Below are 18,757 nucleotides of genomic sequence, written 5' to 3'. Positions count from 1 at the left end.
ATTATGAAAGGCAGAATTCATTCCTTTAAACTAGCTAGAGTTACAGATTACCCCTTTTGGCTACCATTGGCTGACTTTTTAATGCTAACAAGATACTGTTTTAGATATTTTTAATGTAAGAAATAGAGTTCATCATTAAATGTGGTATCTGATAAAATGCAATGTAGCTGTAGATGCATTATTAAATATTTGGAAGACAATAAAGAAGATAAAAAGAAACACAAATCCTACAACTATCTCTTTGAATTATTCCACTGGTAAGACTTCATCCTGAAAAAAGGAAATCTCACGAAAGAAACTGGAAGACCGTGAAGGGCATGATGGAAGCCAGGGAGATCCGAGTTAGAATCCCCTTTCTGGCATCTTACTCTGTTTACTTTTTGGCAGGCTGCGCAGCCTCTCACTTTTCTCTGGCAGAAAATGGGAGCAATAATTGTTGCAGTGCAGGGGTGCTGCAGGAATCCAAGAATAAGTAAAAACTCAGAGCCCGCTGCCTGGCTTATAATAACCGTTAAGAAATCTTAATTCCATTCTCTTCCCAATAAAAACAAGAGGGAGTTGGGGTATTATCTCAGTTCTAAAATAATTTATAGTTCCTAAATGGAGGTACAGATCTGAAAAGATGTTGAGATATTCAAAATTATAACCCATTGAAACTTTAAGAGTAGACTTCCTAGAACTTCTACAGGCTTAGACTTTAAAACTTACTTTGCAGAGTATTTTTCATCTTGACTGTACATTAGGATAATTGGGGTGCTTTTAAAAATATGAGTATCAGGATCCCACCTGAAAAGATACTCATGGTTCTTATGTGCAAGTGTCTTAGGATAAACATACAGCCCTGACTCATTTCTGCCTCAGTCACTTCTGTGACTGGAACATGACCAAATACTTCCTTCTTAATATTCTTTTCTCGTGGGATAGTAACACAATACCTTACACTAAGTTCTTTCACCATTCCAGGTGAAAATGTTAGCAGATGCAATAAAACAACATTAAAGGAAGATGACACTCATCACCTGGTTTAGATGAGTCTATGAGTTAGTTGGTTGCTTATATCTGATCTGACGGTGTAAGTTACATCTGTCATCTTGGATGCTTGAGGACCTTAATGAATAAACTCTTTCAGATCAGAAGTAATACCAAATTTGTAGACTTCATGAGATAATTTGATTTTGACTCAAAACATATGTTGACATTGACCCTCTTTCTATCTTTGAAATACTTATTGGATGCTAATATACTTTTTAAATTCCTGGAACTTTTTTTTTTACAAATTAAATATGCTAATAGGGAAGAAAATGTTAATACTCCATAATTGTTGTTTTTAGCTTTGTTTCAGTCAAGAAATGTGTTTGATTTTGAAGGGAAGATTTATAGCCTTTTATTTTAATTCATCCTTTTTATTCAGTATCATTTACCTCTGTTAATTGAAACTGAAATCTACAAATGTGAGAACCGATCAAAATAATATCCTTGCCAATGTAGCAAAACATACATGCTATGTCCATATAATTGGTATAATCTATTTATTTTACTTGATCCATATTTTTGCCTCTAGGCGATTTGACAGATCTGTGGAAAAGTGGCGGCGGTTTCATTATGATATGAAGATACTTAATCAATGGCTAACAGAAGCTGAACAGTTTCTCAAAAAGACACAGATTCCTGAGAACTGGGAACATGCCAAATACAAATGGTGTCTTAAGGTAAGGTTTTGAGGCCTCTTTTTTCAAACTGTGTTTATCTTCACCACAATATCACAACTTTTTAGCTGCTTTAAGCTCAGGCTGTGAAGGATGACGGCAATTTACAATTCCTGACTTTTGTTGTGATCACTACACATACAGAGCATCATTGTAATGACCATGTTGGGAGACTGTGCTGTGGACTACTTGTCTCAAGGTGAGAGTTAGCCTAGGTATAACTGGCTTATCTGATGAACTGCAAAGTATAATTGAATCTGTGATACAGGGAAGCATCTTGCAGCAGGGTGTCCTGTGGCTTTGGGGTAGTTTGTGTTTTTGCCTTATGTTGAATCCTGTCCAGGAGGAGAACCTGTGGTAGACTTAGCAATAATGTAGTTCTGGAAATATCCATCATGATAAAAGTATAGTTCTGTTTCCCTAGGGACAACTGTGGTGATGTAGCAATATTTGTATATATTCTATTGACAGAATGCCTTCTGAGATAGTCCAGAGGCCAAAACAATGCAGAGTTAATCGGGGGTACTTTTTGACTTTTTTATGGCTTATGTTAATGGAAACGCAACATATGGATTATAACCAGCGTATAGTTTATTTTCAAGTTGCTGTGTCTTTTGAGTGTGCAAATAAAGATAAATTAGATTTTCGAGGTTATAACTTAGGTTATAAAATATATAGTTTAGGTACAAGATATACTGAGTTTATTACACCAAGTCTTAAGTACTTTTTGCAACTGTTTTAGCTCAAATTGTTCATGTACCAGTTTTCAGTCAAGCAGATTTGAATTGTGGCTGGATTCATAAAAGCAGTATCATATTCAAATTTACAGTTCTCTATTCTCAAATAGTTTTTTTGCATGGCAAAAATACCTTTTGATATTAATAAAGTAAGCTTGCAAGCACTTACTCATATGTAGGCAATGTAAACATATGGCATGAATAATTTTAAAATCTTTTGTAATTATATGTATATCAAACTTGTATATACATCAGCATTGGCATTAGAGATAGAAGAAAGGCACGGCTTTCCAATCTGCCATCATACAGAAAATACATTTTGTAATAGCACTTACTTAAGTAAACTTTGAGCTCCTGTAGCATCCCTAGGTCTCTAAAATATGTGTCACAAAGGTGCCATTGAGGAGATGTTAAACTTCTTGCCATTGCCAGAGATACCCTATACGAGTAGTTATATATTTTAATCTGGTTTTATTATTTAAAAATATATACACTCACTATAAAAAATAAAGCAATGCACAAGTGTGTGTATACTTCCATTCTACTCCTCAGGGAGTGGTTGTTTGGATATGGATTTTGGTACATATTTCAGGTCAGCATCTTTGGGGAAGCGCCCTGTGAGATGGCGATTAGCATACGGAAGGCTGATTAGGGAGTGCTTTTGGAAATCGAGAAATCGGTTTATGATGTGCCTTGGTATAATTTTCTTCATGTTTCTTGTTCTTGAGGCCTCTTAAGCTTCTTGGAAAATATGGGTTTTTAATTTTCCTCAAATGTAGAATTTTTAAGGCATTAGTTTTTAGGTTCGGTTCCTTTTTATTTTCGGTCTTTTTTCCTGTGTAATTCGTTTTACACGATTTATATTGCCAAATTGACCATCGAATCTTTTGCTATGTCTAATCTGTGGTTAATCCCATCTAGTGTACCTTTTCAACCCCAGACATTATTGTTTTGTGTGATTCAACACATTGTCAAAGTATGATTTGGGTCTTGTTACATCTTTCATGTCTCTACTCAACTTACCACTCTTTCCTCTACCTTTTTGAAAATGTGGAATACAATTATAACAACTGTTAAAATGTCCTTGTCTTGTAATTGTATCATCTGTGTCTATTTTGGGTTAATTTCAATTAATTTTTCTCTTCAGTATGGGTGTTATTTCCCCGCTTCTTTAGATGACTGGTAATTTTCACTGGATGCCAGATGTGAATTTTAACTTGTTGAGTGCTTCATATTTTTGCGCAGATAGATTCTCGACCTTTGTTCTGGGACACAGTTAGTTTATTGGAAACAATTTGATCTTTTGAGCACCTCTCTTTTAGACTTTGTGAGTTTTGAGCAGAGCAGCCTAAGTCCAGTGACCCACTACTGAGACAAAACCCTTCTGAGTACGGTCTCTGATGCCCTGTGAATGATGAAGTTTTCTACTGTGGCTGGCAGGAGCAGGCACTATTCCAGCCATTTGTGAGCTCTGGTGACTGTTACTTTAATCTTTTTGTGTAGCTCTCTCCCTAGTCATGTGTAGTTTCCTCACATGTGCCAGCTGATCAGGATTCAGCTGTAGACTGGAAAGGAACTCTCTAGGTCTCCAGTGTTCTCTCTCTGTGCATCTATCTCCTATTTGGTACTCTGCCCTGTGACCCGTAGCCACCTTGGACTCCAAGGAGTCCCAGCTTCGTCTCATCAACTCAGGGAGCCCTCCTAGCTTTGTGATGGTTTCTTACCCTTTGTCACAGCCTTGATTTCTCTTCTGACAGTAAGCTGGAGCAAATGTAGACTCACGTCATTTGTCTCTACTTTCTCAAAGATCTGTATCTGTCATTGCCTGATAAATAATGGCTTCACAGCCATCACTTCATACATTCTGTCCATTTTATCAAGCTTTTAGCCAATAAGTTAAATCTGTTGTCTGTTACTCCAGCTTGGCTAGAAGCTGCTAATTGATGTCATATGATCTTTTAGTACATTTACTTCTGTATACTCTTGCAACTGTGTAATGCTGGTAAATGCTTTAAGAGTGTCTTAAGATCCCCAGTTCTTGACAGTGTGGTTTAACTGAAATGTATAAACATCTTTTAAAAACTCTTTCCCTTAACTGGAGGACTTTTTTAAAATGACTATTTTATTTAGACTGTTTTTGACTCCATTTGTACATGAAATATGGAAGGGAATTCTGGATGTCCAGGGAAAAGTCCTTTTAGCTAAGAAACTGTGAATGATATTGCAAGTCCTTTAAAAAGTTAAGGTGTTTTTCCCCCTGGTGATTAGAAAGCTCCAAGATCATGCACATGCACATACATAAGATGCCTGGGGTTATCCTTCCATTCTGGTAAGTCTCAGAAAAAGAGTCCAGAAAGACTCTGTAAGGCACCACCGTTAGTACGACACACAGAAGCTCTGATAATTTCAGCTATCTTGGCCGTAATCATTATCAACTGAGGAATAACAATTAAGAGAAAGAGTTTAAATTTTTGCTAAGAAATTATTTTAGGAAACAGAATGTTGATGGTGCCTGTTAGTAGCAGAGAGATTTGTTGGCATGGACCAGTAATGGTTGCTTTGAGGAAAATCAACCAAGCAGCCCATATACTAAACAGTTATATACAGTGGTACATGGGGATTTAAAGCCTCATATGTAGAAGGTTTAGCAACAGTATCACGTCTAGATATGAAATAAAATAAAAAGAATGTACAATGTTGTAAGCGTTTATATATTTCTATCAAACTGCATTTTATTTCACTCATTCACTTAAAAAAAAAAAAGATCAGTGTCCTACTGTCTCTTGGTGTTGTCATTCAAAATAAAATGACTGCCAACACCAGAAAGATGGTCTGGTTCTGTGCAACTCAATGATGTTTTTCTCTGTGACAAGTTAATAAAATTAAATATATGAATCCATGTTTTTCAAGATATTCCAAAAATTTCTTTATGCCACCATAGAAAAATTACATGTTTTTCATGTAATTACATGTTCTAAAAAATTACATGTTTTTCATGAGAATATATCAATTATGTTATATGCCACTAAAAACTCACTTGTTAATACATTCACTCGATTACTTGTGCCTCTTCTTATATATTCATGCCACAGGCAGTAACTGAGTGCATGTGCAGTTATATTACCCACAAAAATATTGACATGCCACATTAGGTAGGCTCTGATAAAAGTTTTGAAGATTGGCTAAGAGGTTGGAAGGCACATTCAGAAAGTGTGGGTTCAAATCCTAATTCCTTTAGCTTAATAGCTGCAGAATCTTAGAAAAGTGTCTTAAGTCTCTCCATGCCTCTGCTGTCTCTTCTCTTAAATAGGAATAAAAGTGCAATCTGCATATAGCACTTAGAATTGCGTTCTCCCCAACATAATTACTCATTAAAATGAAAGATATTATTACAACTTCATAAGTGCTTAGCCTATATCTATAAAAACACAAATGTATTCACTTAATTACTGTCCCCAGACGTCGGAAATGCAGATTGAACAACCTGGCAATTTCACTAAACCTTGTTTTTTTTAATGAATTATGACATTTCCTCAAAGGACAGCTCTTGGATTAGGAATCGAGGAAAATTCTAGTCCAGGCAAGCACATCCTCCTCAGATAGCTGATACTTCTGCCTACCCATTTTAGAGCAAGAAGAAATGTTAATGGGAGTTTTCAAAGGGAGAGCTGAACACCATGAAAGAGAGTTATGAAAAGAACACGAACTCCTATAGTAACCGTGAATTGGTGCACCAGGAAGTACCTTGAATGAAAAAGGAAAAATGGAAATCATGATGTGTCCTAACATTTAGCTTTACAGGTTATTCCAGAGTAAAAAGAAGTAAGTTTTAAAACATGGACTGTTATTTAATGGGGTTGAAAATTCTTGAGGTTTACAGTAGAAATGATCAAAATCGCCATTAGATCGAATATTTTAAAAAGTGGAATATTCTTGCTGTTAATGGAAATGGAGCCTGTTTGTTCCTTGGAGTAGTGCTGCTCTGTGGACCATATTTCAGCTCTGGAAAGCAGTTTGCAGTTACTCAATAAATTAAACAGAAAATTTCCACAGGACCCAGCAATTTCACTGCTGGATTTGAAAACATGTGTTCAAACAAAAACTTGTAGATGAATGCTCACAGGAGCACTATTCATAATAGCTAAAAGGTGGGAAAAGAAAAACAAATTCCCATTAACACATGACTAAATAAAAACTAACAGCACCTTCTAAAGATTGTTGCCATGAGCAAGCAAGAAATCTTGAAATCTTAAGAAATGCCGTTTAAAATCCAGCTTAAGAAGTAAACAGAAGAGGGATTGTTTAGATGAAAGTTTTTAGGCTTTAAAGTGACAAATGTTAAGCAAACATAGGTGTGAAAAACAGCAGTGTGTTATTTTGACACGAATTAACTGCTGTTCTTAGGCAAAGCATCATCTTTTTAATGTTAACTTAATTAATTTTCTGGCATATCTTTCAATGTTACTGTGTTTTACTCCTTCATAATATATATTATATTGTACATGTACTATCTATCTATCTATCTATCTATCTATACACACACACACACACACACACACACACATATATTGCTGTAAAGAAATTCAGTTAAAACTGTTTATTTTGTAACATGATGATACAACTTAATTAACTGTGATTGAGGATATAGTCAACATGGATTAGATATGCCATGTTGGAATGTTCATGTTCACCATCAAATCTCAAATACTTAGTCTAAACTTACGTCCCAGTTACGCAGAATATACTTTGCCTTTTCTCAAATTGGAAACCTGCATGAAGATAGAAAATTACTTATAAACCGTGTAGTCATAGCATGAGAACATCCCTGTGATCTCTCGGAGGAGACAATAAATGGAGAAAACAGGCTCTGTGTCTTGGAGTTGGGGAGAGAAGGCAAAAAAGAAGAATCTAAGAGGCTAAGTTTAGCTCCTCTTCAGCTCTGCCTTACCTTGGCTATTTGTGATGGAGAGAAGAACCCCCAAGTACTTTTTAAAGGACCCAAATCTTACTAAGTTTAGATTCACAGAGCACATTGGACTTAGGTAGCTCCTGCCCAAAAGTTTGAGACAAGTGAGTCTGTGAAAATGCTTTCTTCCTCATAAAGGAAGTACCCAGGGTTTCTAATTCTTCTCACCCAGTTTGCAGCCCACAGAGGCCTCCAGCAGCAGGTGTCATTATTGAAAGCCATTGGCTTGCCCAGAGAGAGAGAGAGCTGAATGGATGTGCATGGGTCCCTGACACTGTCTCCTATAGAGTGAGTTTTGGTATTTTTCTTTGCAGGTACTTTAATACCTAACTGGTAATCTGCTCCCTCCAATGACTTTATAGGAGATAAATGACTCTGAATGCATAGGGATTAAATCAAAGGCTATCTAGAAAAAGGCATATGGTGTAAAAGGCCAAATTGAATACAAGTATGCTTTCCATACAGTCGGCTTTTACAGGGCTGATTTCACCAGCTGGCTGGTGAGTTGGACGGCTTCTTAATAGCCGCACTGCTGGGATTCAACTGCTGATAGAAACTTTGATGGAAGAATGACTTGAGAAAAAATTTCTGCCATCTGTTGCCCTTCATTGGGACCCCAATGTTAAGAAATTTATACTATTGCTGGCCTTTATATTTCCCCAGCAGTAATAAAGTTTTGTTTGGGAGTGTCCGTTTCTGTGACTAGAGGATACACACTAACATTAAGAAAATAAGCATGAAAATTTACTGCTAAGAGAATCTGTCTCTCGTTGCTTGCTTTAGGATTGCAGCGTTGTAGAAGCACGGGAATACATCTTGAAGTGAACTTTTCAATGTTATTAGCTGGTAGTGGCAGGAGAATTCAGTCTCAATACAGTTAAACAGTTGGGCCCTCGATTCTTACGTAAATATTGTTAGCCTTTTATTGCTGCTTAGAAACTCCTCCACAACTTCTTGGCTCCTATGCGTCTTTTCGGAAGTAGTAAATAACAGATTTATTGGGAGTTTGGCACCGTGCAGAAATTCAGAGAGGGGCTCTAAAGTGTTGCCTATCAAATGTGTCTTTCATAAAATAAGTATATTAAATTAATTAGATAATTCCAATGGCTTGTTCTTGTTGTCCGGCATGGCGTGTTTAAGGAGATGACAGATTGCCACACATTATCGGGAAGAAGCAAGAACCAAAACTATAACTTACCGTAATGACCAGAGCAGTAAAGAACTGCTTAAAATGCATGAAAAACATTCTCAGAGTCAGAAATTATCAAGAGGGTAAGAATCGACAAATAAAAAGCGAAGCATGCTAATTGCAAATTCCAAATTGAAAAAAAAAAAAGCTCACATCAACAGAGAAGCGATGTGAATTTGAAATTATTATTTGATGAAGCATAACATTAATGCTAATATAAGTAATTTTCATGAAGTGCCAAAGTTTGCAATGAGAACGTTCTTCTTGCTGTTTCTTCTCACATAACTTCTTACCCTTTCTCCTAATTCTTGTTCCTATGATTAAATTTGCTTTTCTCTTTGCTTGAGGGTTCTACCCTAGCTTCCAGTTGTCCTGCACTGTGCCCTGTCCCCGCTCCGTCTCAGGATTTTTGTACACTTCCTTTTATTTGTATACATCTGTGCTCTAATGATTTTTCTCAGACATGCCTCTGGTCACTTCTCCTGTCTTAAAGAAATTTCTCTCTCTCTCCCTCTCTCTCTCTCTCCCTCCCTCCCTCCCTCTCTCTCACACACACACATGCGTGCACACTTTCTTCGTAATACTGTCAATTGCTGAAATTGCAATATATGTTTGCACATTTATTATCTATATTTGAAACTAGAATGTAAACCTTGCAGGGACTTTGTCTTTCTTGGTCACAGATAGATACTTGAAACTTAGAAAAATCTCTTCGTATATAAAACATATAACACTCATATAACGAATAATGAAATAAATGAAAGAATTCTGTATTCATCATATTATTCCTTAGGCAGACTATTTCCAAACTTGTCCTTCCTTCCATTTTTGCTCCATCGTATATCCAAGAACTTCTACCTTATAGTGAGCTGCCTTGTCCTCTTCTTTGAACAGATTCTTTGAGATTTTTTCATATTTGCCGAAAGTTTAACAATATGATGGCTCCATTCTCTTACTCATTGACCATATCATAAATAACTGAATCCACTCAACAAACATTTAGTGTGAGCCTACTGAGTGGAAGGCTTTGCTTGCTGCTAGGGATACAGAGTTGGCAAAGAAACCCATTTCCTTTAGCAAGCTAACAGCCTCATGATTGTAGCATATTAAGGCTGAGGTGGAAACACATGGAACTGTGTAAACACACCAGATAGCCATAAAACTAGCCTAGGGGAAATGGGAGTGCTTTTTTCTACAGAAGTTGTTTGTGTACTCTGGTCCTTTTTGACACTCCTCGGTTACACTTCCATGATTCCCGAACTCAACTGAGAAAACGTGACTTGGAGAACCAGGAAAGAGCAGTGTTGTGAAAGGCAGCCCAACGAAAGACCTAGCTATGAGGAAGGCATAGAGAGAGTGAGAAAATGTTCTCACGTAAGTTGTGAATTTTGAAAAATGATAAAATTGACAAATTATAGTACAAGAGGCCTGTTCACAGATGAGATGGTTCAGGATGAACTATTCATCAAGCTCAATAGCAGGTATCTAGTCATAAGAATGGTAAATGTTCCTACTATAGAACCAAATTATAGGTACAAACCAGAGACCAGGATTATTGGCAAACATCATAATAACAAATTCTAAAATTCGTTTGTGAGGCTATAATTGACAGAACTTTACTGGCAATTAATTTGTACTAAGTCATTCTGATCACTACTGATAGAGAGGAAAGATTCAGGGGTATGGGGAAAAGAAAAATAGATACATCAGAGTTGAACACGTATCTATATAGTAGCATGTTCCCCTTAAAGCTTTATTGGTGCACCATTTTTTTCAGTAGATAATTTTAGTTTATAACTCTGTCGTCCTTCAAGTTTTCATCCCTTCTTTGTCCAGGTTCAGTCTTTCATTTTACTTAGACTCACTGGGGGAATATTTCAGAGACACTGAAACAATGGACAAATATGCTACCATAAACTCCAAGACTTCATGTGGAATATTCAACTGGTTTTTGTTAGAAGTAATTATCTCACCTTTGATATCTCTCAGAGTACTTGCAATGAAGTGGATTTTAATACAATATATATTACACTTAATATTGGCCCTAGGAATATTAAATTCTTAAGAGCAAACTTGTGGGGCCAAATCCTTCCGGCTGTTTTTGTAAATAAAGTTTCATTGGAACTCAACCACACATATTTATTTACAAACCGTCCATGGCTGCTTTGTTGCTCCAAAGGCAGAGTTAAGTAGTTGTAGACACTGCCTGGCCTGTGAAGCTTAAAATATTAACTGTGTAGCTCTTCATAGAAAAAGTTTGCTAACCCTTGCTTTAGGAGATAGAGTATTAAGTTGCCATGAAAATCCAAGCGCCCTTTTTACCTTCTCTTTAAGCATTCTTTGTTACTTGATATCATAGAGAAATGGTCTTGGGCCACATTCATAAAACAAATTAAAAGTCATGGTAACAAAAAGAGGTAATCAAAACAGACTTGTTATTTAAGTCAACTGTCAACTCCATGCATTAAGAGAAGGAGTTTGATTGAAAACCAAAAGAGGTTTTAAAGTCGCTTAAATAATTTGTGGTGGACTTAGCCATTTTGAAGAGTGTATAGCAGCTTTTACTGAGAATACCACCAGTTCCCTTGGAGCACCTGAGCAGTTTTAGTGGGACAATAAATCAGTAGTCAGCCAAGAGAGTTCTAAAGGTGGTTCTTCTGCCAGAGCCTTTCTCTTACCATATCCATGGTCCTAGCCATAGGTCCTGAGCTTGGCCGATCTTATTTTTTTTCTTGAGGCTTGTAATTAATTTTTTGTGGTAAGTGATGAGGTTGGAGTTTATTCATTGTAATGAGAATGCCTGGTCAAAAACAACAAATTACTCCTCCTATGGGGACCCTTTGGAGTCCTGCTGTTTCAAGCTGGATTCTTGGATTTTCCCTTTAGTCCTGTGCACTCCTCCATTTCCTTACTTGTATCTCCTTATTGGCAGAGGCAATTTCTGTTGCTGATCAATGAAGAACTCTAAAGGAAACCTAGTGTCCTCAGAGAAACTCTTCATTTAGCCTGGCTCCTTTTATAAAGAAGTTTGAGTCCCCTTGGAAAGGCTGCAAAACATAACCATTTGCATGTAATGAACAGTTTGCAATACTTTGAGATTGATGTGCAATTTCTCTTTGACAGGAGAGAAACAATTAGGATCAACCGTGGTCGTATATTCCAGAATACCAGTGTTGTTTCCACGCTTTAAGTGTTGTTGGATCATTATATGAGATTCATAATTTTGTCCTGTTGTACCCACTTTTCCATTACCATTCAGTCTTAATTTATTATACACTATTAAAAGTTTTTAGGTAATTTGTTCTTATTGCTACTCAGACATTAAAATGTCTGCAGGCTGTGAAAATGAATAAATTTAATGTGCCAGCCCAGTTCTCCAAATCCTGGCATTACAACTAATAGTACAGGCTTATATTGTATTGTAAATCCTAGTTAACATGGATTTATTTTGAAAATCCCATTTTACTGCTATTTTCAAATAACACATTTTTTCAAACATTTCATCCTTGAATTTCTATTTGTATTTAATAATAAATGTTAATAATATACGGCTTTTGTCTGTGCTTACAAAAGGACCGTCTATGTATTTTTAAATATGATAATGGATTGGTGAAATAACCTTAACTTTAAAACAACGCCATTGTTAAGCTAAGCTGTACCACTTTTTCATTTCTTTTAGGGAGGTTTATGAACATTTGTTTAAGTTGTATGTCATAAGGAGCAAACTCTACCAATCCCTGCTTCATGGGAATGTGAAAATTTAATCACATGACCAGGGCCATCCCTAGAAAAGTGCTGATATTTCATAGTTTCCTTGGGATATCATTAAGAACAGAAATTTTGAAGTGGAATTAGAATAACGTTTAGATAAGAGAAGCACAGGGCACCAACCACTCCACAATGCATGGGGCCTAGGAGACACCACTCAGCTCTCCAACCCGAGAGATGGATTTGCCCATAAGATTTCCTATATTTTAGAGAACCCATGTACCACACTGAGTTCTAGTTTGAACATTTAGCCCCGGCAGTTCCTTATATTTCAACTAACTTTGAAAATCAATACATTTATTCAGCAGACTTTGACATGGGAACTGCTGTGTGTCAGACCCTGTACAGGGCAGTCAGAATGTTGAAATTGATCCAGTTCCAGTCAATTCATAGAGAATAAAAGTTTACCAAGTCGATTGACATTTAAATGATTGTAACAGAAATGGTATGTTCAGCAGATGGATATTTAAGCAATTAAAATAACAGCTGAGAAGTATAATAGAGGTAGCTGTAACATCAGGGGAGTTAGGGAAGGGAGAAGGAAAGAAGTAACTAATTGGCTAGAAAGTTTGGAAGAGCTTCAGAGGAGGTGATGAGGGAATTAAGTGAGACGAGGCTGCATTCGGAAAAAGGAGAAAATATTTGAAAGTGATTGTGTTGTAAAAAATTGTGGTCCGAGTAGAGCACAGTGAAAGATGCTCTTGGTCAGACCATGGACACCTGGAAAGAAATCGCCAGAGATGATGCCGAGGATATATCGTTTCTATTTTTCTTGGTTACATTTTGTTTTTGTTTTGTTTCGTTCCTTTTTCGGTGTGTTTTAGTGGAGTAGTGTTTTCCAGACTGTGAGTCATGGACCAGTTTGTGGATCACCACCAGCATTTGTTTTGGGTGAAGCAAAATAGAAAATATCAGGGTTCATTACACCTACTGCAGAACTGGTCCATAGGTTTTTGTTGTTATTGTTTTAATTGTGTGTGTGTGTTTAATTGAACATTACAAGGTAGTAGTATGATGACTATAAAGGAAGAATTTAGTTTTAAAAAAATTAAGAAGCAAGTTTAGAAATGGGTACATTGGGGAAGATAGTATAAAATCAATTTTACAAAAACACATGCCCAGAAAGATGTAATCCAAGATTTATTTAATCATAGTAGCTTATAAAGTTTATTTAAGTGCCTTGCTATTTTGTTATTTTGTTATTTGTTATTTTTTATTCTTAAGTAGGCTTCACGCCCAGCATGGAGCCCATCACAGGGCCTATTTTAAAGGTTACAAGTGAAATTACTTGATGAATATATATATATATATATATATATATATATATATATATTCATATACATACATATATATGTATATTCATATATATGTATATATATGTATGTGTATATGTATGTATACATGTGTATACATATGTATATATGTGTGTGTATATATATATATATATATATATATATCAGCAAGATAAGTAGAAAAGTAGAAATAGTATTCTGAAAAGTCTTTTACAAAGGCTCAGGAAGGTTAAATATTTTACCCCAAATCACTAGGCTAACAAATAAAGGCCTTGGGATCTGAATCCCATGCAGTTTACTGATGATCAGCTAGAAGTTAGAGATGTTGAGCAAGCAAAAAAAAAAAAAAAATTACAGCTTGGCCTAATAAAGTATTGAGGAAACTAATGAAGAAATAATAGTTGTCAATCACTACAGGACAAGGCCTCCTAAAAAGGTGTTAAGGATATTAATAAAGATGAAACTTCTTCGATGTATAAAAAATGTTTTTTAATGATGAGTATAGGCCTGTATAACCTTTCTTATCATATCATATTAGAAAGGGTGGGACATAACATCTTTATTATGATGCGTTATAATTTAACTCATATTATGTCAAAATCAAAGTATTAGAAGGGGCCATCTTTTTTTTTTAAAACAAGATAATGTTAGAGTTGTTAATGATGACAATAATAGTCATAACATAACAAGGCACTTTATAATTTATGAAGCACTTTCAATTACATTGTCATTCTCATATTAATCTCCTAGTGAGATACAGATTTGGGGAATCGTTTATTACTGTAAGTAGCAGATTACTGAGGGGAGAGAAGATAAAGGGCCAATTATTTATTTCTCCCTGATCTGGAATCAGAGTAGGGTCTTGGCAGGAGGGCAGAATTTGGCAGGTAGCTTCCGTCTATGGAAAATATGGTCATTGGACAGTGTGTAGTGAGGGCTGATGTTCTCCACGAGAACTTTGGCAGTGAAAAGCTCAGTGTTCCCACAGAGTAGCTGCGCTTTGAAGATCATAGCCTAGAACTGAGTAGTTCTAGACATTCCATGTATAAACACCTTTTAAATGGTTTATTTCTACTTCCGTGTCCATTTGAAGATGTTGTGTATGTGTATTTTCTGTTTGAAAATAAAGCAGCGAATGTGATTAAGATGGACTTCCTTAGTAGTAAGGAAGTAAGTTGTCTCCGTTTCCAAATACTCTTAGGAGCAAACCTACCATGAAATATATGGTCCCTTCAAGGCAAAACTGTTTCCCTTAACATTGCATAGCTCGTGATAACAACATTCTTTCACTCATTCAACATATTTTTGCTGAGCGTCAGGACAGTGCTGCATACCAACATTTGATGTTGAGCCAAACAGTCCTTCCTGCGCACAGTGGCCTTGCAGCAGTGGAGGAGACATACATGTGCATCCACTTGAAGGGATGAGAGATCAGTCACAGTTCCAACACTCAGGGAAGTTAGTGTAGTGCAGGGACAGATAGATAAACCTCAAAGTTGGTATGACACAATTCCTTTCAAATTCTGAAAGGAATTTACAAAATCCTATGGGAACAAGGAGGAGGGCATGATGAGCTCCATCTGGTGAGGAAGTCGTGACCATAAACAGCCAGGTTTATCAGAGATAGAGAGGACAGAGCATCCTTGACCATAAAACCACATGTTCAAAGGCCAGGTGACCTCACAAAAGGCAGGTTGTTGGGAGAATGGTAATAGTTTAAGGAGCTCAGGCTCCCAGGTGAAGCGTGATAGCACAGGTTGGACAACAGGTTTGGAACACTTTGGGAAGGATGATGTGATACACACACACATCTGTATTTTATCCTATAAATAACAGAGATACCGATTGTATTTAAACAGAGGAGTGTCTGGACAAGATTTGCAGTTTTGAAGATAAGCTTGTTTAGGGTACTTGTGGTTTCTTATATACCTCCTAGGTTTTTATATTATACTTTTGGGGCAAATTTTAAAAGGGAAACTGTAAGTTATCATACTTGAAAAAGCATAGCTTCGAATCGTTATTAGAGGCACATATTTGACAGATTTTCTGCTCCTGTTATGCTTATTTTCTATCCAGACATTCCACGTATGAACACCTTTTAAATGGTTTATTTCTACTTCCGTGTTCATTTGAAGATGTTGTGTATGTGTATTTTCTGTTTGAAAATAAAGCAGCGAATGTGATTAAGATGCACTTCCTGTGGTCATCAAGTACTCCAGAGGCGTCCTTTAAAAGATGGCATTGCTCTAATTAAAAATATAGGGAGGAAACAAATGTTATCTTGCATATCATTCTCAGCTTTCCCCATATCAGAAGTTAAGCTCTCGCTGTCTAAGGCAGTACTGTAGAGTGATTACCAGCATGGGCTCTTGGCTGGTTGAATTTTGCCAGTCAACTCTCCCAGTATAGAAAATGAATACATATTCGTGGAGGATCTACTGTGTGCTGTATGTTATTTCAGGAAACAGAGATCCAGCAGTAAAACAAAACAAATGTGCATTCTCAAAAACAAACAAAAGAAGTAAAGGTATGTCTGTATAGTCTGTAGAGTGATATTCTGTCTTTATTTTCCTCTTTTAAAATAAATACTCCTCTTTGAGAAATCTGGGCCCTCCTAAGCTGTAAATGCCAACACTTGGATAATTGTTTAGTGATTCTCAGGGATTTCTACCTTTTGGCTGATGGTAACTTGGACGTCTAAACTTCTGATTGCACAGAACTGTTGATGAGGGAGAGAAGTGGATGACCTTCTCTGCATCATTGTGGGCTATCAACTTACAATCAGAAAGGAAGGACCACAAGCAAGGTGCCAGGAGTTAGCGGGTCAGGCATCCTACCAACAGGATGGAAAAATAGAAGAGAAGAAAGAATAAAGGGTGTGTGGTGGTTGAGAGGTCATGCCCTGAGGTAAGAAAGTAGAGCTGTACTGGAGGTCGGCAAGTTACCTTCAGCATCTCCCCCATCTTTGGCTTTGTTTGCACAGCCAGCATTTATTTCACTCATCCTCTCATTTACTTCTCGAATAACTCAGTGAAATAGGAAGGATTTCCTTTATCTGAATCCCCATTTTGGAGAGCTAAGGAGCTTTCCAGGTGGTAACCCAACCATCACCTCCTAGGTCTGAGGATTTAGAATTGGCATAGAAGTAGTTCCATCCTTAAAAGGAAGCCCCGCACTGAGGCAGTGACATAGTCCCTAATGGTACATCGGTGCAGTAATGACATCAAGTATTTTACCATTGGGCAACATTTCCAAAATTCCCGTGCTCTGCCTCACTTGGAAGTATCCCATTTGTGTGAATGCTAACGTTCTTGTGGATCTTCTAAATTCCAACAGCATTGCAACAATATTGAACGAGTACAAGCTTTGTTAGTAAAGGAGAGATATTCCTGGGGTGAGTTCTGGGATCTCCTCTGAGCAGAGAAGTGTTTTCCAAGGTTGCCTGGTGGCAAGAGCCACAGTATTCTTTCTCTCTCTAGAGCTTCAGTATCCAACTTACTAGCCACTAGCCACGTACGTTCGCTCTGCAAACACAGCTCATCCAGATTGAGAGGGACTGGGAGTGTAACACACACACTGGGTTTTGAAGACTTAGTTAGGACGTGAAAGTAAGTAAACCATCTCATTACATGCTAAAATGGTAATATTTTGTCATATTGGATTAAATAAAATATATCATTGAAAGTAAATTGACCTGTTTCTTAGTGCTGTTTTGAATGTGGCTATTGGAAAATATGAACTTACATGTGACATTTGCACTGTATTCGTTATTTTAGAAGTAAGTACCATTTAATAAGGCCTCAAATGCTGTTTATCATCAGGAAACTTTGGGACGTTTTATAGAGGAAGGAATAAATCATTTTCACTCTAAGACCCATGGGCAAAGCGCTCAGGACACATGGGGGAGGAGAAAGAATGAGGGCTGCCTCTCCTTCCCCGCTGTCACTCTTTTCCCAGCCTTTTTCTTTCCTTTTTTTCATTCCAAGTCAAATCTGCAGAATTCACACCTGGTATTCTCACTTACGAAAAGACTTGGAAGTGTAAACAGTCTTAACTGTCCTCCAGCCTTTTCTGCTTAAAAAAGAAGTTCAAGATCAGGGTTACTGCCCGATGCGTGGAATTAGGTACATAGTGGAGGGATGTTTCTGAGGTAGGAGCTGCAGATGCTTCTGCTATGCAGCTGCTAGCACCTTTCCCTCTTCCCAAAAGTTCACACAGGAATAAAATGTGTGGAATCAGCATTATTTAGTAGCTCACAGCTGTGAGCCCTCCCGCTGCGTCTTCACTTATGCTACTGGCTCAGCACCCCACAGGGCTCAGGAAAAATAGACTCTTTCCAAAGGGGAAAACAAGTAGGGTTGGCCACAGAGAGTATTTGCAAGGATCAAAGCTTCACTGAGTATGGAGTGTCTTCTGTAGTTGACTCAAGTTGAAATTCGTGACCCAACTTTTAGCGTAGCTACTAATTATTGATATCTGTCTTGACAGTGCCTTAGGAGAAACATTATCAAAGGGAATCAATATCCAAATTATAGTATGTATCTTGGTCATGGAAGTTATTGAATTCTAGCCAATATTTGCTATTCTTTCATTTATAGTATGAGAAAGCAATGTAATGAGGCTAGCTCTCGCGGCCCCAACTTGCCTTTCTCATCACATTTACAATCAGTGCATGTCAATATGCATACACATTTCATATTTCTAAAGTTTACTTTATTTCTTTATTTTCCATCACTCTGCCACTGATGAAAAAGAAAATGCTTTATCGATTGGAAAACCATTTCATCTTTAGTCACTTAAATTCCTTTGTGTAGTATTCAGGATCTTGCATGCATATAGAGCATCATGAAGCTAGAAGTTCATATACCATACGTTTTTTTCAAATGTTTTTTTTTCAGTTTAGAAATGTATTGTAGGTTAATTGGTGGCATTTTGGATAATAAAGAAAAGTATAAGGGAAATGCGTAATCCCCCCACCCTGTATCAAAGTGAAATTTGATAAGAAACATAATTTTCATGTAAATCATGGTGAATACATATGTGGGAACCAGTAGTTAGACAAAACAGGCTCAAGGAGGGTATAAGAAACAGATGCTTCT

At 36.9% G+C, this 18,757-nt stretch overlaps 1 protein-coding gene across 2 annotated transcripts in view; it reads left to right on the top strand.

Annotated features, from left to right (window-relative positions):
* The window catches only part of DMD (dystrophin), a 1,630,689-nt gene that overhangs the window by 542,670 nt on the left and 1,069,262 nt on the right, over window positions 1-18,757 (top strand). For both annotated transcript variants that reach the window (XM_047076051.1, XM_047076052.1), the window contains exon 39: window positions 1,562-1,709. In XM_047076051.1, the coding sequence (XP_046932007.1) occupies window positions 1,562-1,709 (148 nt within the window). The remainder of the gene's footprint in view (window positions 1-1,561; window positions 1,710-18,757) is intronic.

Source organism: Lynx rufus, unplaced genomic scaffold, assembly GCF_022079265.1.
Source record: "Lynx rufus isolate CCGP_SWC_20201006 ecotype Redwood Valley unplaced genomic scaffold, mLynRuf1.p SCAF_14, whole genome shotgun sequence".
In the NCBI taxonomy this organism is placed as follows: Eukaryota; Metazoa; Chordata; class Mammalia; order Carnivora; family Felidae; genus Lynx; species Lynx rufus.
Note: the sequence above shows the minus strand (reverse complement) of the source record. Positions and strands in the feature narration are given on the sequence as shown.